The sequence below is a fragment of the Chenopodium album genome, chromosome 23, assembly GCF_948465745.1.
Source record: "Chenopodium album chromosome 23, dcCheAlbu1.1, whole genome shotgun sequence".
In the NCBI taxonomy this organism is placed as follows: domain Eukaryota; kingdom Viridiplantae; phylum Streptophyta; class Magnoliopsida; order Caryophyllales; family Amaranthaceae; genus Chenopodium; species Chenopodium album.
Genome location: NC_137856.1, coordinates 10,289,397 through 10,312,293, shown reverse-complemented (window position 1 = coordinate 10,312,293; position 22,897 = coordinate 10,289,397). Strand labels below are relative to the sequence as shown.

At 34.5% G+C, this 22,897-nt stretch overlaps 1 protein-coding gene across 1 annotated transcript; it reads right to left on the bottom strand.

Annotated features, from left to right (window-relative positions):
• Positions 1–5,099: 5,099 nt before the first annotated feature.
• Positions 5,100–22,755, bottom strand: LOC145607844 (haloacid dehalogenase-like hydrolase domain-containing protein At2g33255). The gene is made up of 5 exons (XM_081663439.1): positions 22,336–22,755; positions 18,330–18,372; positions 16,211–16,271; positions 8,991–9,125; positions 5,100–5,723 (listed from the first exon to the last, which is right to left on the bottom strand). The coding sequence occupies exons 1-5, from the start codon at positions 22,673–22,675 to the stop codon at positions 5,559–5,561; spliced, it is 744 nt and encodes a 247-aa protein (XP_081519565.1). The 5' UTR covers positions 22,676–22,755; the 3' UTR covers positions 5,100–5,558.
• Positions 22,756–22,897: the final 142 nt, after the last annotated feature.

Here is a 22,897-nt window from a genome sequence, read left to right as displayed (position 1 = left end):
ACGACTTGATTCTTCCTTTTGGCTTATTGGGGAGTCCTCTACTCAGATGGATCTCTGTCTGGTGCTTGATGGTGCTTGGTCGTTTGCGGACAATGCAGCAGGTACTGGGTGGTTTTTTAGGCCTTTGGATTCCCCCCTTGTTCTTGGTGGGGGAGCTCGTGCTACTTTTGCTTCTTCGACACTTCATGCAGAGTTACTGGCTTGTTTCTGGGGGCTGCGGACTGTAATTCAGAAAGGGTATCGTCGGATTGTTATCTATTCGGATTGTGTGCCCTTGTGTCATCTTCTAGCTCGACAGAGACGTTCAGATATTTCGCTGGTCTGGTTAGTTCGGGATCTTTTGTCGCTGTTAGACTCTTTGGAGGCTTGCAAGATACTGAAGGTTCCTAGGGATTTGGTTTTTCCAACCCACTGGTTGGCAGGGAAGGCTAGACGTCGTGATTTTCTTTTTTGGTCCTTTTAGTTGTTTTGTCTTTTTTTTTTTTAGTACTCACTGTCAAAAAAAAAAAAAAAAAAAAAAAGATAATAGCAAATATATCAAAGTATATATTCTCACAATATTCCCATAATTATCCTGACAAACGTGAAAGCAACTTCCATAAAAATATACAAAAATTAAATAAATACTTCATATAACCATGATAGCAATTTATGAAGACATATTTTGTTTTTTAATAACCGACATCAACTCTTTTGGTAGTCCTTGTTTCTTGTTGGCTGACTTTAAACAAATCAAGGTAGACTTGCATAACATGTCCAGACCGACCCGATCGAAACTATTCCAAAAAAATATCCGATCAAGATTTTAACTCGCATGGTTATAATAATTTAGTATGATTCAAGGTTTAAATTAGACCCGAACTAGTTTGATATGACCTTACCAGACCCGACCCAAACACTCAAATTAACACCTCTAACTATGAGTAGGAGTAGGACTTTCTAATTTAACAGTGTCGAAATAGTTTTTTTTTTTTTTTTTTTTTTTCACACTTACATTTAAATTTAAAGGCTTTAAACTTTCAATCCCTGTAACTTCCTAGTAAAATTTGTAATATAGGTAGTATATGTGAAGTTCTACAAATAATTTTATTTAATCACTAACCTCTTACCGACTCAATTACACACTCAAACTAGTTCTCTTAAGTCTTAATAATGATTTTTGTCACAAGTTAAGAGACAATGAAATCGTAACAAAGTGTGTGAACTACCAGTTGATTGATAAACTCACAAGCTATTTCCAAAAGTGTTTAGGCTTTTTGAATGATCTCTAAAAATGTACGCGAAAAACTTTAGCTTAAAAGTGAAAATGTAATTGTGTTGAATAACTCATGGGAGATAAATTATTTCATGACTTAGGGCCTATTCACATTTACTTAATTTCACTTCAGTTCAGCTTCAATTAGTTCAGCTCAGTTTAGTTCAATTCAGCTCTAATCAGTTCAGTTCAGCTCTTAATTTCCCTCTCTCATAAAATATTAATTTCAGCTCAATTTAGTTCAGTTCAGTTCAGCTCCAATCAGTTCAGTTCAGTTCAGCTCAGTTCAGTAAATGTGAACAGGCCCTTAAAAGATCATTTCTTAAATGAAGATACTTCCACAATGCATCAGATTAAAAAAAAAAAAAAAAAAAAAACTTCCACAATGCATCACTCACATAATGGAAAACATCTCCATTCTATATTATTCAGGTTCCATAAATAGAACCAAAATATTAGACTAATTATAAGACATTCTCTCCGTATTTTATTCCTTGCTACACTTTTCTTTTGTGGCCGTATTGAAATCACATGCTCCATTTCTTTTTTTTGAAAACCATTTACAATATTTAACTAATTTCTTCTCTCCTAGTGGACCTCTAATTGTCATACTTTAATATTTCCGTATTCCCTCTTCCTCCCACCTTTCATACTTTAATACAAGTATTTCCATATCTCTCTAAATATATATATCACAATTACCATTTTTTGGTCAGCAAATATTCTCATGCTTAAAATAATACAATAAGGACAAAATCTTTAAGTACCAGACTAATTAAGATAGTCATATGTTATTTTCTTTTTGATGCAATATAGCCACATGTTATTGATATTACAACAAGAAGACTAAGGGCCTGTTCTCATTAACTGCTCTCAGCAGAACTAAACTGAACTGAACTGAAATGAATATATTATAAGAGAAGGAAATTAGGAGCTGAACTGGACTGAACTGAACTAAACTGAATTTCAACGTATGAGAACAGGCCCTAACTACAATAAAGTCCTATCCTAAAGATCTTGATAATATTCCTTTAATTGATCAACTCATTCAAATCCCATCTTTTATTCAACTCAATCAAAATGGCTAACTACTTTAAAAACCTGAATTAGTTGCTACCGCACATTTGAAACATTTGACATTTGACATTTTTTAACTGTTTGTCATCACTTCAAAACTTAAGAACTCAAATATCAACCAAACAACACCTCAATGTTGCAAAGAAAAGGTTAAAACGTCAAATTTTTAAATTATTAATAAAAAATAGTATGATGGGGAGAGTTTATATACACAACATCCACCCACAAAATCACATCGACTACTTTCATTAGGGAAGGAAAGAAGTGGCCTATTCGTCCACAACTTTGCCAAATCAAAATTACTATGACGACAATTTGAGTGTTATTTTCAAAGTGGGTCTAGGATCCCACCTCTAACACTTCCTTTACCGCAATTTTCTTTTTTTTCCTTTTTTTTTTTTTTTTTTTTTTTTAATATTGCTTTTTTATGGCAATCACTAGATTTGTTTCACTTAAACTCAACGATACTCGTATCTTCTAGTCTTCAATGAATCACACTAGCAATCACTTTCTAAAAAAAGAGAGAACATTCGGGACAAAAGTGTTTTGGCAAGCATTAATTATTAGCTTGGAAATTAATAATAACTCGAAAAATCCTTCAAAATTTTTTAAAGGCAAAAGCTAACGAACATCTCGAAGATATTAGATAAAATAACTAAAAGAAAAAAATACTCCCTCTGTCCCCCATTGATAGTCACTTTTGTCATTTTTGGTGACCCAAAATGTTAATCACATTTGCTTTTTTCAAGTACCATTAATATTATTTTTTACCAAAATTTTCTTCCATTTGCAAAAAATATTTGTGCAAATTTAACTTTCCCACATAAATTTTACTTTCCCATGTACTTTAATTACTTTCTCTCTCTACTTTTTTCCATACCCAATGTAAATTTACTTTTTCAATATACTTTTGCTACTTCGTATTTATGTTTATTAATTCCCGTGATTTTCTACCAAAAGTGACTATTAGTGGGGAACATTAATTACACCAATCGACGAGTGATTTTGTCATGCATTCATGCATTCCCAAATTAAGACCATTTTAAAATATATTTTAAATATTTATCTAACGCCCCAAAGACGTTCATTAGCAAGATTCGATAAATAATTTAACAATCCAGGAACGATTTTCATAGAATACTAGGTTAGGTCCCGTGCCATGCACGGTTATTTTAATTACTCCATATTTTCTTTATATAAATTAATTTACGCCTTTATGGCATACAAAATAAAAAGTTAATATATTTGTAGAAAGATTATTTATTTCCTTATTAATCCGTACTTAATTGGATAATAACATAAGAAAGGTAAATATTATTGTTTGTATATTTGGTTGACAAAAAAAACTTTTCTTTAAATAACTTCTTTAAATAAAATTTTCTAAATTAAAAAAAAAAAAACTAAGGACACACCAGGAGATGATACGTGTCATTGCTGGTGTGTCTTTTAGTATATATATTACTGATGCTCTTTTTTTTTTTTTTTTGTAACTTATTTCCAAATATATATTTTTTCAAAATATTATTTCCCAATAAACTTTCCACGTCAACAAAACTAACCAGATTTTTATAACATAAAACCATTGTGCTTGAAATAAATACACCCCATTCAACCATTCAGACATCTAATAACACTAATTGAGAGGTTTTGTTCAAGAAAAATTTATGGTTATAAAGTGCACCAGGAAAAAAAAAAAATTGAATTTTGTAACGGCCGACATTATTAGGGGATTCCCATACACAATTTTACCAAGTACATGTCATTACTACTTAGGTTTCATTCTCTTCACTTTATTTTTGCAAAACTTAAAATAATTATTTTATTGAAAAATTAAAATTTATTTATTGATTCTATAGTATTTTTATTTTTTAAAGTTACTGATTTTTATTGGTTAAAAATTATGTTTATCAAACCACACTTATTATTGGGGCCGTTTGGTTGAAGCTTTTTGAATGGATTGAAATGGAGTTATAGTCTATTCAATCCATATATTGTTTGGTTGGACATTTTAAGTTTGGAATCTCATATCAAGAGGAGTCTAACTCCACCTCATTCTCCTAGAATCCCATACCCACCTCACCCCATAAGATTCACAATCCATTCCTTTAATGAAATCTATAAACCATTCCAAAATATAAACAAATTTAGACAAGTATAGGGTTTAAAATCCATACAACCCTAGTATGAGATCCCATACCAATCCATTCTATATAACGAACCAAACGATAGTTAAATTTAATGAATATTTTTTTAATAAGATAAAAACAACAGAAGAGATAAATGTAATCGGAACAGATTCTCACATGCTTTGGAGAATGATTTATGAAAGGTGGTGTGAAAAAACGGAATAGCTCAGAAAGAGAGAGTCATAAAAAGCATTGCATCAATGACACTTTCTTGAGATCTCTGGTGACAGGCTCAACCACACAGCTTCCCAATAGAATGACTTTTCTAATTTAAGGCATTCCTATGTAGAAAAATGGTGCTTTGTACACTGAAATTGTCATCAGAATTTTTTAATTTTTTTTTTTACTTGTTTTTTTAAAAAGAAAAAGAAATGCAGTTATGAGCTCGGTTCGTCAAGTACACTGCACACTTGACTGCTTCACCCCAAAATGTCTTAGGAAGATTGTACATTCTAAGCTTACGTCTCACATTCTCCACAATGGTTCTGAGGTGCTGCTGTTATAATGTAGCTAAAAACTAGTATAACTCGATAACACGAAAACAGAGACTAAAATTTAAGAGATACCAAAGGCAAATGAAATTTTAGAACTAGAAAAACCAAATATATAATTTTCATGTTTGAGCGCCTTTGTCATTCTGAATGTCATCAATATGATATGCACAAATTAAGCTGCCAATATAACTAAGAATCCAGGAGGAATGTCTTGCAGCAGCAAATCTAATGTCACACAAAGCACAATATTAGGAAATTTCTCAATTTTTCGCCCAAATATGAAAGCACATATTTAGCAATCTAGACAAGACAGAAATTATGTTCTTAGTATGGAGTATCATAATCTACGAAGAAATGCCAAGTTTGAAGGCAGCAATATTCTTCAATTTCAATCACAATCACTTCATATCCTTTTCTTTAAATTGCCTCGGATATTGAAGATGCTCATGTGAGAACCTTCAAACAGCTTAAATAATTTTTTGTTGCCGGAAGCACACAGCTTAAGCAATTCAGCTGTTAACTTACTCGACATAGGGCTCAAGTCCATTATGGTCTCAAGTCAAAATGTGTTTCCAGCAATGACTGAACTTCTGTGAGAGAAGAAACCTTAAAATCTGGTTTGTGGTCAACTGAAGCAAACTCAGGAGAGTCATACCTCCCAGTTTCATCAAGCAAGCATGTGTATGCTCCTGCTCTTTTCCCACAAGCTACCTGTCAGAAAAGGAAATTGAAAGAAATATTACAACACATACACAAAGGAGTAGATATGTTGGTTCTTTTCTCTCTCTTTATGGGAATTATCCAGGACAACTCTTGAAGTTTTGCATAATCTCAATATATCCTTCATACTATGAAATTTTCCTAGTACCTTTGGGTTAGTGTTTCAAATCTGAAGAGCATTAATGGAGATTACAAAGTAAAGAGATCAGTGTTGCTCTATCTGCACTCCTCCCCATGTCTCTTTTCATTTGGAGATCATTGGACTCGGTTATTGTCCTCATCAACCTGAGTTTGTAAAAAATGTGCTGAACCTAATGCTTATCATTGAATACTTGATACTCCCTTCTAATTACCACAACCATAGCATATTACTGGCCACCATCACTGGGCCTTCTATGATTTAGCTCAATTTCTTTGAAAGAAACTATGTTGTGATCTGTATTCGAATTTCCTTGTCCAGTTCAGGTTTTCCCTCACTAGGATGCTTTTTTAGAGAGCTTGCTGGATATTTGATAAACTCTCCTACACTAGAGGATTAATTTTGACAATGGTTTCAGACTTTAGGGGTTGAAAATAAGGCTTTGTTGATCTCTGTGTTGAAAACTTTGAAATGGACTCGGTGAAATTTTTTCTACATGTGGTCCATCTTGTTGCTTCTACTTTTAGAGGGAAAGAGATGAAGACAAAACGAAGAAAGAATGGTTTGGGGAGAGGGGTTGATGGAGGATAAGCAATGAAGGAAGATGGAGGATAAGCAATGAAGGAAGATGGAGGAAGAGAGAAAAGGTGAAGAGAACCTTAAGTTACCATAGATGACCATAAAAGATGACGGCAAAAAGAGAAGGCTAAATCTGTGAGAACTAGTTTACTATCATGCAATGGAGCAGTGTTATGCCTTTTCATAGTAGATAGTACGCAAATTCACAATGCTTAAACAACCTTTATTTACACATTCTTCTCCTTCAGCTTATTTTCCAAGTACAACATTACTCATAATTTAAGAAGCTATTTTACATGGACATGGCAAAATTGCTTCCATACCCAGGTTGATTCTACCCGACACAGACCTGAGTATATATTCTGTTCTGGATACAGCATCTGGTTGTCGGTATGGCGATGTTATCAAAGAAGAAGATAAAGGATTTTGTGATTAGCTTTCATCGGTTTCTTCGTTATTCTCACTTTCTTCCTCTATTATTACTACTATTCCTTTATTATTACTTATGTAGTCCCAACTAGCTAAGGCTTTCATGAGTATGTGATTAACATTCTTACCTTCATTATCATAAACCATAATGGCCTAATTCTCCACAAGATCAACACAAGCATGGCCTAATATTTTCTGGAAAAACCTATTGTGCTTATTGTAATTCTTCCAATAGGTTTTTCCTCTTGGGTCTATCAAACTTATTTTTCTTGTAATATTTCTTCTTGTTATAGCTTTTTCTTTCACATCCATAATTACTTGGGAAATCCTAACAAGTTAGAGATAGTTTATTCAATTGTCGAGTTCTTGCTACTTCTCTACATTTCTTTCAATCCATTTTCTTAGGAAAACAATTCTTTTACCAAGGGCATCCCTAGCTATGTATTTTTCTCTCTGATAGTTTTCAATAATTTCTCCAGTAATTGGGCTTGGTAATTTATCATAGAAAACTCCAAGGTTTGGTCATTACCAATTTTATAATATGTATCTCAAACTCCACAATATAATTCTCAACAAAGTTTATATTACATTTTGATAGATTGCTCAATTTTCTTTGATATTCCATTGTTTTTTCATTAGGATCAGTTCTCAGACCTATAAATTTTAACTCAATGCATTGACATAATTGTCTAACATTCTAGTAGGAGACTCACTAGCTCTTAATGCTGTTATAACTTTGTCGTCTACCCCATAGTACCAATCTTCTACGCAATCATAAAAACTATGCTCCATATAGTTTAAGAAATTTCTAGATCTCCATTCAGCATTTAAGTTTAGTACACTACTCATACTCTTTTTCCAGTTATCTATGACTTCTTGCCTATCTCTAATACCATCTAGTTTGACTTTACTCCCTCCATATTACATTAATTGCTCCACTTCTCTGGACACGAAGATTTAGGAGGAATAGTAGAAAGTATTATTTTATGATTGAAGTGGGGTTGATTGAAGAATAAAAAATCTGAAAAACCAAAAGTGAGTATAATTGGGCAGAAGAGAGAATATGAAAATTATTAAATTATGATATCCACTACTCCAACAAGTGGAGAGGAAAATAGTAAAATATTGTTAAAAGTTTCCAAAAAAAAGGAAATAGGGCAATAATTTAAATACGTCCGCAATAGAGAAGTGAAACAATTAATTAAACTATTGGTTTGACTAATAGGTTCAAGAGTTCTTCTTGTTTAGGTATAGGATTTGGCATGACCATGACACTTTCATGATATGTATCTTGGTCGTGTCTCGTGTGCAACTTCCTTCTCCTTGATACCTAGGTCTAGGAATAACATTGTTTACAATTTCACATGATTACTTTCATTGATAATTTCTTCTCCAATTTCATTATTATCCATCACCAGTTTTCCTAGTTTATTATCAATTTTTTGTTGCATAATTTCAATACGTAGAATCATACCATCTAGTTTCATTAATCCCATTTGTTGATATAATTTTCTTTTAAAAAACTGTAGTTACTTCCTTCTATTTCATTATCAAAAGCAACCCATTGTTCTGACTTTATCTTCTTAGTCTCATATATCAAATAAAGTCTGCAACTCTTTGTAACAGTTAGGTTCATTGTTTATCTCTTGTTCAACAATTAACTTTTTAGGAGGTGCTACAGAGATATTTTTACTCTTTCTAAGTTTTGGAAAGGTTATTTATTTTCCTTATATTTATAAGGGATTATTTATTCTTTACTTGGACTTAATTTTATGTTTCTCGTTCATACTAACCGAAGTATATATTACTGGAATACCTACTTAAAGTGTTCCTCCAAGGATGATATTTAAACCTTTAGGGTTGGTATAAAAAAAATGTTTTGCTGGTAAAAAAAATTTCTATACAGATACGGTGTGGACTGTATACATTAGTCTCTTCTATACTGCCCAAATTAAGCTGCAATAACATCATCTTAAACTCCTATTTCATTCCACCTCTCAACTATTGGATGTTTTAATCACATAACACCCCACGGGATGTTTGATGAAGAAAGAACTAACCAATTTTAGAAGACCAATTTTAGAAGAGTTTGAGAATCAAAATTCACTCACATCATCTTTGAGGCTATCACCAATCATAATCACTTCATTTGGTTGAACTTCCCACTTCGAACATATATGTAATAGGGGAGCTGGATCAGGTTTGCAGGGGAGAAATTCCCTGCTCACTGCAGGAGAAAATGTCATCTGCAGAAATTTATATGAAAGTCAAATATTTAGCATCAAGCCAACTTTGTCAAGGTGATTGTCACAAAGCATAATTAAAATCAAACTTAAACAAAGCATAATTAAAATCAAGCTTAAACTAAGACAAAAAAATTATTGAAGTGAACCCATATGTTCAAGAAAACAGAACCAAGGTCATGCTGATAAACCCTTATCCGTGACTGGAATTGGGTATATTTGGCGAATTTTCAAAGTTATATCAACCTCCCGCCCACAGACCCACCCAACCCCCCCTCCCCAACACACTGAGAATTTCAATGCTCCCATTAGGGGCCATTACCCACCAGCATAATACTCAAATCCTACAGTTTTCATTGAGCTGGTTTACTTAATTGAACAAATTTACAAAATTCAGTAAGCTAAAGAACCTAGTCTTAGAAAAAAATGACAATGATTTCTGTTTAGCTTTTTCCAGAGGTGCGTAGTCTGGGTACTGACTGAGTTTTCAAAGGAAATTGACCAGAGGGAGTGCTGAAATCCCTTTCTTCTAAAGAAAGATAATGTAAATGCCTGCTTTGGTCCTGTTATTCTTATGACAATGACTGAAGAATTATCACCTTGGAGGATTAGTTTTGACCACCATAAAGTCCATTGCTTCCTAAAATCTCTCTAAGTCCACATGCCTCCCTTTTCAGAGCACTCTCTCTCAAAGTCTCCCATTTGTATGGTAATATTTTAAAAAAAAAAAAAAAAAAAAAAAAAAAAAAAAAAAAAAAAAAATAGAAATTAAAAAAATGAAATAAACCAAACAAATTAACTTTTATTCTAAATTGATTATATAAAGCTCACAAATGGACTGGATGGGGCTAGAAACCCAGAAGGGTAATCCTGATTTTAAGTACTATACTTGTGAGCCATGGCCAATTGTATAAAAAAGCTCAAGGCGCACTGAGGCGATAAGGGATATGCAGCGCCTTGATGCACCTCATTGAAGTGAGGCGCACTATATAATTAATTAAAAACAATTGACAGAATTATGCTTCAGGTGCGCCTCATGTGCGCATCGGGTGCGCCTTAGGTGCCTCAGGCGCCTCAGGTGCGCCTTATCAAGATTGCCTCGCCCAAGCCAAAAAAGCGCTTACCCCCTATCGCCTTGCGCCTCTGGGCCTAGGCGCACCTTAGGCGCGCTTTTTCAAACACTGCCATGGCACACCTGACATGAATTTGATAATCCTAGTGAATAGCATTTCTGGAATGTATCACATACAGAGTTCAAAGTAAACATGGGCACGGGCCGTGCCCGTGCCGCCGCGGGCCGTGCCTGGCCGTGCCGGGGTGGGGGCCGTGCCGTGCCATGCCGAGCCGGCTCCTCGGCGTGCCGTGCCGTGCCTGAAATTGGCACACCCCAGCCCACGGCACGGCCCACGGGCCAAACCGTGCCACCCTTCTTTTTTTTTTTTTAAAAAAAAAAAAACAAAAACTAAATGATAAAAAAAAAACCAATTAAAAACAACAATGCATATAATAAAAAAAAAATACGAGTGCGATAATCCGAAAACACAAAAAATTGAAGAATAACTTATTTTATTATATGACGGTAGCCGGTACGATTGTACGAATGTACGATAATTCAATAATACAAAATTACAAACTAAGTAATAATAATTAAAAATCGTACAATAGTGTATGAACATTGAATAACTTCATTTATTATACGGAATTCGAAGTTCGATAATACAAAAAGAATACAATAGTGTATAATGTAAATATGTAATCATGTAATTATTATTGGTCGTCTTCGTCTTTGTCTTCGCCTTCGTCTCCTAGAGGTAAACATGGGCACGGGCCGTGCCGGCACGCGGGCGGCACGGGTGGCGGCACGGCACGACACGGCGGCCCACCTGTGTGCCGTGGGCCGTGCCGTGAACAAAAATCCGGATTCTGGCACGGGCACAGCACGTGGCACGGCGGGTGGCACGGTGGCCGGCACGTGGGCCGGCACGCTGGCACAACCCGCCGGCACGGCACGTGGCACGGCCCGGGACGAAGCCAGGCACGGCCCGTGCCTTACCGTTGGAAAACTAGCCGTTTATGGCCGTTTTCCAACAGCTCTAAAACGGCTAGTTTTCCCCCCCTTTTCCCACCCAAATTCCCTATAAATACCTCATATTTTCCTCCAAAAATTTCACAATTCATCAAATCATCTATTCTCTCTTATTCTCTAATATTCTTACTCTTAAATTCTCAATTCTCAAATTCCTACAAATCATACAATCTTGCTCTCTTTTGTGAAAAGAAAAAAAAAATTCCTACTCTCTTATAAATTTTACATTTTTACTATTATTATTTTTATTAGTCTACTACCAAAAAAAAAAAAAAAATTGTTATATTTACATTCGGGAAATTAAAAATTCGGGAAATTATAAGTTCGAGAAATTATAAATTTGGGAAAGCATTGAAGCGTCATTGTAAGATCTAACTCAACTTTATTTTAATTTGTTATTGTTATTGTTGTTGTTGTATTTTTGGAACTACTTAATTATATAAAAACTACTTTCTATTTTAATTGTGGGTTATTTGGATTGTTGAAATCTGTCTAAGGCGGGATTTGGGCTCTGGACAACGTCGCTCCTAACCTCTCCTACCTGGGATCTCATTGATCCAAGTAATCTACTATTATTATAATTATTTTTAAAAATTTAATTTATATAAAAACTACTTATTAATTAATTCTTATTCTTATTGTTATTATTATTGTTGTTAATTGATACTTTGTTATTGTTAGTTGTGTTATTATTATTAATTAATCATGGCATCAAACCCGAACGTTTCCTCCTCCTCTAGAAAAGACAAGTCAAAACGTAGGGAATCACCAAACCCAAACACTTCAATGTCTATGCCCCCCCCCCTAACATGCCCTTTCCCTCTCCTAACATGCCCTTTCCAAACACTTCAACCCCTTTCTTTTATCCCCAAAACACGGGAGGGCAAGAACAAATGGATGATATGGCTCCTTGGACCCAATTTCAACAAACTCAATTTCAACAATATGAATTTCCTTTTCCTCCTCCTTCCCCAGGTAGCCAAACACAAGCCTCCGGGGTCGAATAAGAATTAATTAATAAGTAGTTTTTATATAAATTAAATTTTTAAAAATAATTATAATAATAGTAGATTACTTGGATCAATGAGATCCCAGGTAGGAGAGGTTAGGAGCGACGTTGTCCAGAGCCCAAATCCCGCCTTAGACAGATTTCAACAATCCAAATAACCCACAATTAAAATAGAAAGTAGTTTTTATATAATTAAGTAGTTCCAAAAATACAACAACAATAACAATAACAAATTAAAATAAAGTTGAGTTAGATCTTACAATGACGCTTCAATGCTTTCCCAAATTTATAATTTCTCGAACTTATAATTTCCCGAATTTTTAATTTCCCGAATGTAAATATAACAATTTTTTTTTTTTTTTTGGTAGTAGACTAATAAAAATAATAATAGTAAAAATGTAAAATTTATAAGAGAGTAGGAATTTTTTTTTTCTTTTCACAAAAGAGAGCAAGATTGTATGATTTGTAGGAATTTGAGAATTGAGAATTTAAGAGTAAGAATATTAGAGAATAAGAGAGAATAGATGATTTGATTAATTGTGAAATTTTTGGAGGAAAATATGAGGTATTTATAGGGAATTTGGGTGGGAAAAGGGGGGGGAAACTAGCCGTTTTAGAGCTGTTGGAAAACGGCCATAAACGGCTAGTTTTCCAACGGTAAGGCACGGGCCGTGTCGGGCCGTGTCGTGCCGTGCCTGGCTTCGTCCCGGGCCGTGCCACGTGTCGGCGGGTCGTGCCAGCGTGCCGGCCCACGTGCCGGCCACCGTGCCACCCGTCGTGCCACGTGCCGTGCCCGTGCCCCGGATTTTTGTTCACGGCACGGCCCACGGCCCACAGGTGGGCCGCCGTGCCGCCACCCGTGCCGGGCCGTGCCGGAGTCGTGCCGGGCCCGTGCTGCCCGCGTGCCGGCACGGCCCGTGCCCATGTTTAGTTCATAGTATTCAATGACTTGGCCAGCAAACTACTATTGGATAATGAACTAAAGCTTTCAAAATTCAAATGGCATATTGTTCATTCGAAAGAAGACTAATTGATCTTTCCAACACTAAACTCGATGTGTAAAGGATAATGATATTAGCAATATCATTATCCCTTGATTTACTCCTTAATTTACACAATCAGATTGATTGTCAAAGATTTCCCTAACTATTGTCTAATCACTCCACTTTACCCGGACATATACTCTAATGTATCTAGTCATAGTCTAATGCTTACTTATGTACTATAAAAACTCTTATAATCAAGCTTTCCAACATTCTCTTTCTCATTACTCTATCATGGTAACAGAGCTTTTGATCCATCTTTTCTTGCTTCCGCTACTACCATGGCTACACTCACGAAACCCTTTGTCGACGCTGACAAATGATGATGATAGTAAATAAGTAAGCATTAGAATATGACTAGATACATTAGAGTATATGACTAGGTACATTAGACAATAGTTAGGGAAATCTTTGACAATCAACCTAATTGTGTAAATCAAGGGATAATGATATTGCTAATAATATCATTATCCTTTACACGATGCTCTCAGACTAAGAACTATGACCTTTTGAACTTAAAAGTAACAAACTGAAGTGCCATGTGCAATTTGGTTATCCACCATATGTTGATGGCACTATTTTGTAAGTTTAGCTCCATTTTTTCTCCATGTTCGCTTCCATTTTAAGTGCTCCTATGACACTACATAAACCACAAACCACCTGCCACATGGACTCTTCAATCCTACTTCAGCCCCTATTTACATGTACTAGCTTCAATCTTTCACCCTAATTACTCATGTACTAGCTTCAAACAAGATGGTAGGGTTGATATTAAGTTAGTGGCAAGATTTTTTAGCAAGACTTTTATTTGGACCGAATGGGTACAATTGTTGAAGTTTAATCCCTCCATGTACATAAATATTTCCACGTCTTACTTTGACCGTAAACATATTCCAATAAGTTTTATTATGTAAATTGTTATTAAATTGTATCAATCTATAAATTTAAATTTCAAACTTTTTTGTAATTTTAGTTATAGATAATTACACATATTAATGGTCAAATTTGTGTATTAGCAAACATGAACGACAAACTAGGACGATTTATAGTGCCTGTAGTGATTAAATAATTTGGAAGTTTAAACTAGTCTAGACATGGTAGCCTAGGTTCTGTGTTAGAAGTAATTTATTATGCATTTATGCTATATCACAAATACAGGTATTGACCTTTCAACATAGAATAATTAAAAGAGCAACACTTTAAAGGCATCCGAATCTAAGTTAATATTAGTCAAATAATAAGTACATGAACTACAACCAATATTAAAAATAATAAATACTTAAAATTTCGTCAACATTCAAGCATATTGTAAATTTCCATTAGTATCAAACATAACAACCAGGATTAAAAGATAAAAATATTAAACAAATTATTTAAACAAACAATTAAGAAATTTATGTACTTTCCCAAGTATATTCAATTTTTTATACATTGATGTAAATTTATGTTAATTAGCATTAAACTTAAAAACATAAATTAAATTATTTATTTTTCCTAAACATTACCAAAACTATTTTGGGACTAAGGCTTTGTTGTTGTTGTTGTTTTATTACCAAAACTATTAACATACAACATGAGTGGTGGTTGGATTTAAGCAGGGTATAGAATGATATTTCCTTTATTAATGTGGATGCATCCAAGTATTTTTGAACTTTGTTGACCGTGGTTGGATTTAAGCAGGGGGTAGAATGTGTATTTCCTTTATTAATGTGGGCGAATCCAAGTGTTTGAACTTTGTTGACCAAATCAACAATGTATTTCCATATGGTAAAATGCTAAGCATCTTGGTCTAGTTCTCCTTCATCCACTGAGGTGAATGTTCCTATAAGTTTACCACTTAGCTAGCCTTAATACAAAAATTGTCATATTGATTCCCTTGAGTGAAACAAATACTAACAGGTCAAGTACGTGTTAAATTGACAAAGTGCAACAAGACAGTGCAATTGCACAAGACAATAAACAAGATACCTAAAGGTCTGTCCACAACAATCCACAATGAAATTTCAGTTCTATCCAAAATGAAAAAAATTAAATAAATAGGGCTTGTTTGGCATCATTTTTGGTTTTCAGTTTCCTGTTTTTTTGAAAACTAAAAACCAAAAACAAGAAACAAGAAAAAGGTGTTTCCACTTTTTTGTTGTCAGTTTTCAAAATTATCATGATTTTAATAAGTCTTAATATTTTTTGATCCATTATGTGACATATGTAATATACTTTTAAAAAACAAAAAACCAAAAAACAGAAAACCACAGCGATGCCAAACGAACCCTAAATAAATGCAACTTGATGTAGGTTTGACAGATACCCATATGGACATTTTAGACTGGATAATTAGATTTAACAATAGAGTATATGTTTGGTGAACCAGAATAGTCATGCAACTATGCCAGACAACCAAGAAATGCCTTAAAGTCCAAAATACCACCGTGGCGCTCCCTTAAAAATAAGGCTTCCAAAACTTAGTTCTCTTTTTTTAAAAAAAAAAAAAAAAAAAATTTCAGTCTCAAGATTCCAATGAAATCCCAATGGAAGGTCTGCATCATATGGACCTAAGACTTTGTAAATAAGATCAAGAAGTGTCAAAATAACTTCAATGTTCCAACTTGACAAATCAAATGCAAAGCAGTTTATATAAAAACAGGTTCATCTTTTTACCATTGATGCACAAGACTGACAGGTGACAAAAAGCTCACTGATTTAAAAAATGGCTTAAACTTTTTGCAAATTATTAGAAAGTAGAATGGCAATTTCCAGCAATATATTTGACCAACTACATCTAGTGCATTAGCTTTCTTCTAGGCATAACATCATAACCTGAATAATAACTTTTTATTCGCAAATTGCCAGAAAATATGTCGCATAATATCAGGGATTTGTGACCCCAAAACAACAAAAAGAAACTTAAAATACCTGATCCATGTACCTAACATCACACCTAAAAGGCGCTTACCCCGAACCTTTGATGAAATATGTCAACTGAAGGCTTGACATTCCGAGTAATAAGTCCTCTCCTATGAAATGCATATCACACATGGACTCAGAGAATGCAGAGGAAGGTCAAATAAGATTTCCATTTCACACTATTCACAGTAAAGAAAAACTCAGGGAACTCAATTTGAATATCTTTTGAAGGAAATATAAATTACTAACAAAACAGCTGTCTTCGTATTTACATTTGGTCATATTACTAATACTAGAATCCAGTCAAAGCAAGGCAGCAAGCCAAAGATTTGTTTTAATTACAAAACTAAACCATACAAAATCCCTTCAATGTCACCTTGTTAACATTCATCATATAATATGACGGAAAAATTGTCTGAAACAACCCCTATATAGGCTATTTTGTAAGCAACTACCCTCTTAAAATTTTAACAAAAAAGCTACCCCTAAATTTTAAAAGGTTGAGTGGAACTACCCACTTGTATTTTTCGGAAACAAAATCCGACGAGTGGGGCCTATTTCTATTTTTCCCTCTAAAAATTTGCCATGAAATGCCAAAGTTGCCCTAAATCATTAACCCCCCCCCCCCCCCATGACCTTCTTTCTCTTCATGTAATCTCCCTCCTATCTCTCACCTTTCTCTTTTTCAGGACCACAAGAATCCCACTTATTCTTCAATACCATCGGCATCCTCTTTCTCTCTCTCTCTCCATTCTTACTGACTTATATATGCTACGCATTCAATTTGTTACACCCATTTTTCTAAATTTCTTTTGTTCAATCATTAAAAATCAATCTCACAATCTAAGTTTAGTTTCATACTATCATCAATTTCATTTTCAGAGTAGAACAATTAAGGATTCTTTCAAGAAAAAAAATATATATTGACTTTTTTGAATTGTCGGGTAACTCGAAGCATATGAACAATGCAGTGAGATATTATTGTAAATTGGACTTTTTAAAGTAGATTTTATTTTGAAATTTGTTTAATTAAAGTTGTTCATGAATGGACATGCTGCAATTGAAAAAATTAAAAAAAAATTATTAAGCCATAAACAATGTATACATTACCCTAACTTGCAAGCTCCAATTTTATTTCAAGTAAGAACCCTAATTTTGTAATTATTAAGCCATAAACAATGTGTTCATAACCCTAAGTTGCGCAATTACAACTATAATAACACCACCAATTCCCTCCATTTCATAAAGCCCTAATTTTTATTCCAACTAAGAATCGAAATCATAAATTGAACATCAATTTATAAGCTATCGTTGGCTAATTGCTATTATTTAAAACTCCCAATTGATTTCTACTTCTTTATACCATATCCTTATTTGGTAAGGACCCACTACTATTTTATTATTTCTCTCTCCTACTAACCCCATTTACACTATTTCCCTACCTTATAAAAAGTTCAATATTACTCTTATGAATAGTGTAATGCCAATTATACCCTTCAAAATGTGTATTTACATATATACCCTCATTAATTTATACAAGTTATTTTTACTGATTAGTATTTGGACAGTTATACCCTCTAAAATATTTATGTACTTTTATGCTTTCATTAATGTTAGTCGACTTGGACATTTATACCACCTAAACATGTTTACATATTTTCTCTTATTGTTAATTTAACTAAATTTGTGATCTGAAGGCCAAATCGAAAGAGCTTCTAGATATGACTAACTATGACGCGCGCATAGCGCGCGTTAGCTCCCCTAGTACTCTTAAATAAGGCACAAGAACATCACTTTGTCATAATCACTATTCACTATATGAGTCAACATGAAACCTATATCTTAAAATCCTAGCCTTCTAATTGTTCAAAGTCAAGATATTTAAATCAGAACTCAAAGAATTATTTGGAATAAAAACAAAATTCATTCAATAGAAAACATAAAGATTAAAGGAAGGGCCTTGTCTACCAATAATCAAGTCACATAAAAAAAAATAATAAATAAAAACCCTGAATTTGTAACACATTTGAAAGGGACATGTTTGGGATAACCTCATGATTGTAAGCCCAAAGAAAAGCTATACACACCACTTGCTCCCACAAAGTATTAAAAAAATCAAATAACAATTCCGTGAACAGAATAAGGAGATAAAAGCAAGTTGAAGTTACCTTAATTTCTTTGAGTCGAGGAAACCACAAAGTTGTGCCGCACCTACACTCACACTTAGTACTAGTCAGAATTAAAACTTTATATAGCTCTATAAAATCAAAACAACATCTAAACTATGGTAAGTTTAGCAACATAAAAAGTTTCAATTGGGTAGAATTGGGGTTGGAGATCCATTAACAAGGTCACACATGAAATTTCCATGCAAAATTACACAAAAATGATTATTCTTTCCATTACCTATGTAAAACCTCATACTAAAAGAGAATTGGGGTTAGAAATCCATTTTACCGTGGTCAAACATGAATATACCGTGCAAAATTACAGAAAAATGACTATTACAGAGTATTGATAGAGAGTCACCAGCAATCTATAAGATAAGAGACCAACACAATCTCTACCCAGCCTATTTGCCAGCTTTGTTCTCAGTCATTACACGGTTAAACCTACTGTAACTATTAGAATATTGCAAAAAGAAAATCTGTCTTGTTGCATGGGAATTAGTATGCTGTCAAAGAACGCATGCAGCCCCAACACATGGATTATGAATACAAAAATGTACATGTCCACAGCGAGTTCTACAGGTATACTCCAGTCAGATGGAACAATTGAATATTTGCTTCAATCGGCTTTAAATTGGAGACAACTTTTGGCAGTACAAGCCATGCAAGATTTCCATTGGTACTGGCCAAGCATTTGATGATTGATGCAATAAAATACAATTTATACAACCATGACTGCAAGAAGGCAGAAAGGTTTAACGTCCTTCACCCAATCTCCAGGATCTTTTCCTCCTTTCAACATACGATACTTATCATCAACTCAAGTTATCATTATTTTTTTTGTTTTGATAAGAAGAAAAATATTACTTCGTATAAAACTGCACAAACCAAATTAAAAAAGTTCATAAAGAAGACAATGTGTCTTCAAAACAGACTGAAAGTCAAAACCACAAGATAGTGTAAGTCTCTAATGGACCAATTTGCGAAAGCCCCAACCGCCTTAGCCCACAAAGAAGCTGATAAAACAACAGATCAGTGAAAATGCCTCCAACTACACACACCATTAAATTGCCATAATTGCATTTCACTAAAGTAACTTCTACTCAGTACCATTCTTTCACTTTCCTTCAAAATCATCATTTCCTAAATACCTTCCCTTTAGGCCTTTAAACAAATTATATACAGCTTACTTACCAAAATAATAGCACGCCTTTCCTAATCAGTTCTAGATTTGCTCGTGGATCACTTAACTATCCAGTCTCATAAACACTTCAAGAACCATTATTTCTTTAGTTCTTGGTTCCAACCTCTGTAATTTTTCTACTACAAACTCACCATCAGAAGATACAGCCCAATGAACATCAGCAGGGACAGCAATGGTTTATTTACACACAGAATATTTAAAGCTATTCATCAGAAAATATCTTACTTTTGCATGCACCATCAGAAGGTGCACTTATTAATGCATAATTTATGTCTTAGATAACAAGATTAGAAGAGTGTTTTACTCTTGATAGATAATGCGTAATTAATTAATTGTTATAGGCGGATCATCAAAGTTGTTAGATTATCAAAGATAATTTCCTAAGTGCTATTAAAAGATAATGTCATTAGGTAAAATTATATCGCATAGTAGTCTTGGTACAGCATACTTTAAAAGGAAGCATTGAACATTTGATGCCAGTGGCATTAACACAAGTTACTGTCTAAACTCTGCTGCAAGGGGAATGGGGAAACCACTAAACACTAGCTATTTGTTTATGACTAGTCCAAAGCAGTTCCACAGGATTCCAGAATGATTTTTGAGAAAAGAATCAGGAATAAGATGTCCAGCAGTGCAAGTTACAGCAGCAAATAGGTTCGGTAAGATGAACAATGTGCATAAGATAATTATGAAAGATCCCAGTAAGTTTTAATCCATTCACCCATTGGATTCCCCAATTAAATACTGACACTACAGCATAAAACATACGCGCATTAATTCTCCCTGCATACTGTTGTCACAGATTGTGCTACACACTAATAGTACTCTCAGATATGAACTATATATCCACCCCTAAGAGGCTAAGACCTTAACACATGCTTATGCTTATTCACTTAATTTTTGCTTTCTCACACAATTGATTCCCACAGAACATACATAATGGCCTGAGCAAGCTTTCTGAACTGTAGTGAGTTAGGATTTATCACAGATAGAAGAGAGAGCAAATTCTCTAGACTTTAAAACGTAGAAAAGAGATACGACATATGAACAGCTTTAAAAAGTAGCATATAGCTCATGATTTAGTTATTTAATAATGGACTCAACTAAATATTTAAAACTTAAAATTATACCATCAACAAAATTATCGCATTGGAAAAATAATATCCTATGGCTAAATGATATAGGACAATAGGAGAGCCACCCCAAAAGCTAGCTCAAGGGGAGGAGAGCCCATTGTCCTATATAAATCCCACATCAATCCCCCATATGACCGATGTGGGACTCAAGTCCCATACCTTGCAATGGATAGTCCTATAACATTCGCCCCTCCTTAAAGAACCAACGTCCTCGTTGGTCACGGCCACGTTTGGTCACGGCTGGCTTCATCCAGGCCACCAACTCCGTGGGCCACCACTCCGAGGTTGGCTCTTTAAAGGACCGATGTCCTTGTTGGTCACAGCCACGTTTGGTCACGGCCATGTCTGGCCATGTTTGGATAGTCCTATAGCACTAAAACACAGCACTGGTACCAGGTACATATCCAACAGTCAGACTTAGCTACATTGTGAGAAAAATGCATGTAATTGGTCCAAAATGTGTCAGTGTCAACATTTTGACACAAATAGCCAAGGTGTAATGAAGAATCCCAATAGCACAGACAAATACGTCCTTACAGTGCCGTCGCTGGACCAGGGCAACCGGGGCGGGTGCCCAGGGCCCCCAAACCAAAACCCCATTTTTATTGAAATGCTCTAAATTACCCAAGTATAAAAATTAATCTTATAATTATATTATTAAATTAGTTTAGCAGCTCAGTGGTCATTTAGTCTTATGTTATTACTTATTAGGCAAGTAACTGGGGTTCAAAACTTATTTCACAGTTTTTGGTTTCTTCATTTTTTTTTTTCCTTTTTAGTTCTTTGTACTAGTAATATAATAATATAATTATAAAATTTAAAAACAAACACATGTTATTAAGTGTGCCAAGAAGGTGTGTTGCTAGTATCAAAAAACATATGAATTACATCAGTATAAACTCTCTTGGATATATGATGGTTTTATCAGAGTGTGATACATCCTAGTATCAACTGCAAGTCTATCCCTATACATGCTTAATCACCTAAATCACACAATTGATCCCCACATCAAAACAGCCTAAGCAAGCTTTCTGCAAGGGACTATAAACGAGATGAGTCAGTTTATGTCAGAACGAATAGTGAATCCTCCAGAATATAAACTCAGAACACAGGTGCAGCCTACATACAGCTATAAAATGTAACAACTATCTCATAATTCAATTGTCCAATAATGAATTTGTCTAAATTTTGACTGCTTTAGCATAATGTCAACCAAACTCTCACATTAGAAGGTGATCACCTATATTATTCAGACTCGATAATTTGTAACATATGAAGCATCAAGTGTCCATCTCCATACCCCTATCAAAGTGTTAACAATCCGACACGGGTACGGGTACTCGATGTCATATGAAGAGTCTAGGCAACACACATGCCAACTACACCATTATAAAGTGAACAATGAAATATATTACCTCCGTTTCATTGTGTTCTACACCGGTGTACCGGTATCAAGTAAGGTACGAAGTATGTGCTAAAACAGATTAAATTGAAATAATTCGTTAAAAGAAGTCATATTCTACCACCAACACCTCAATAAAATTATATGTTACAATCATTGTAAAAGTTAATCTCCAAACATTCATATAAACGCCAACAATTATCATCAAACATTATACTCATAATTTATCAAATTTACAAAAACAAAATTAAAAAATAGACTAACCGGGCATAATCTGAAGACGATCAAGACCTTGGCGCTCGAAATCGGCGATAATTTCATAAGCTTTCTGCTGTTGAACAGAATTCCAAGTCTGAATATGATGCAAAATATCAATTCCAGAAGGATTCTGTGATTTCATTGAATTGTACTGTTCTTCACCCAAAACAGCTTTGTACATTGCCGGAAAATCAATGACTGGAACAGTGAGAGTGCCGTCCATATCAAACACCACGCCTCTTAACCTAGCTTTGGTGGCGACGACGGTGGTGCCGGCGGGGGATACGGCGGAGCGTGACATTGGTGGACGGGAAAAGATTGGAGGGCGGGGTAGTGACCGGAGCATAATATAAGGAGGAGAGAGAGTGGGAGTAGGGAAAAGTGGCACTTTACAAGCTTTTTATCGGCCACCCAAACCCAACTATAATAGTTAACTTTTTTTATTTTATGAGTGAGTGGAAGCAATCAAGCAAGTACTCGACAAAGATTGTTGTATACACTCGGTGTTAACAATCATCAAATAAAGAACAAAAATTAATTTAATGGGTGCACGGTGTACCCGGGTATA

What these genes read in the sequence shown, in the direction of transcription:
- LOC145607844 (XM_081663439.1), bottom strand. Translation starts at nt 22,675, where the DNA reads ATGCTCCGGTCACTACCCCGCCCTCCAATCTTTTCCCGTCCACCAATG. An exon ending in TCGTCTTCAGATTATGCCCG is followed by an intron (nt 18,373 to 22,335) that starts GTTAGTCTATTT and finishes GTGTGAGTGTAG; the next exon opens with GTGCGGCACAACTTTGTGGT. An exon ending in TATTTCATCAAAGGTTCGGG is followed by an intron (nt 9,126 to 16,210) that starts GTAAGCGCCTTT and finishes AAATTTCTGCAG; the next exon opens with ATGACATTTTCTCCTGCAGT.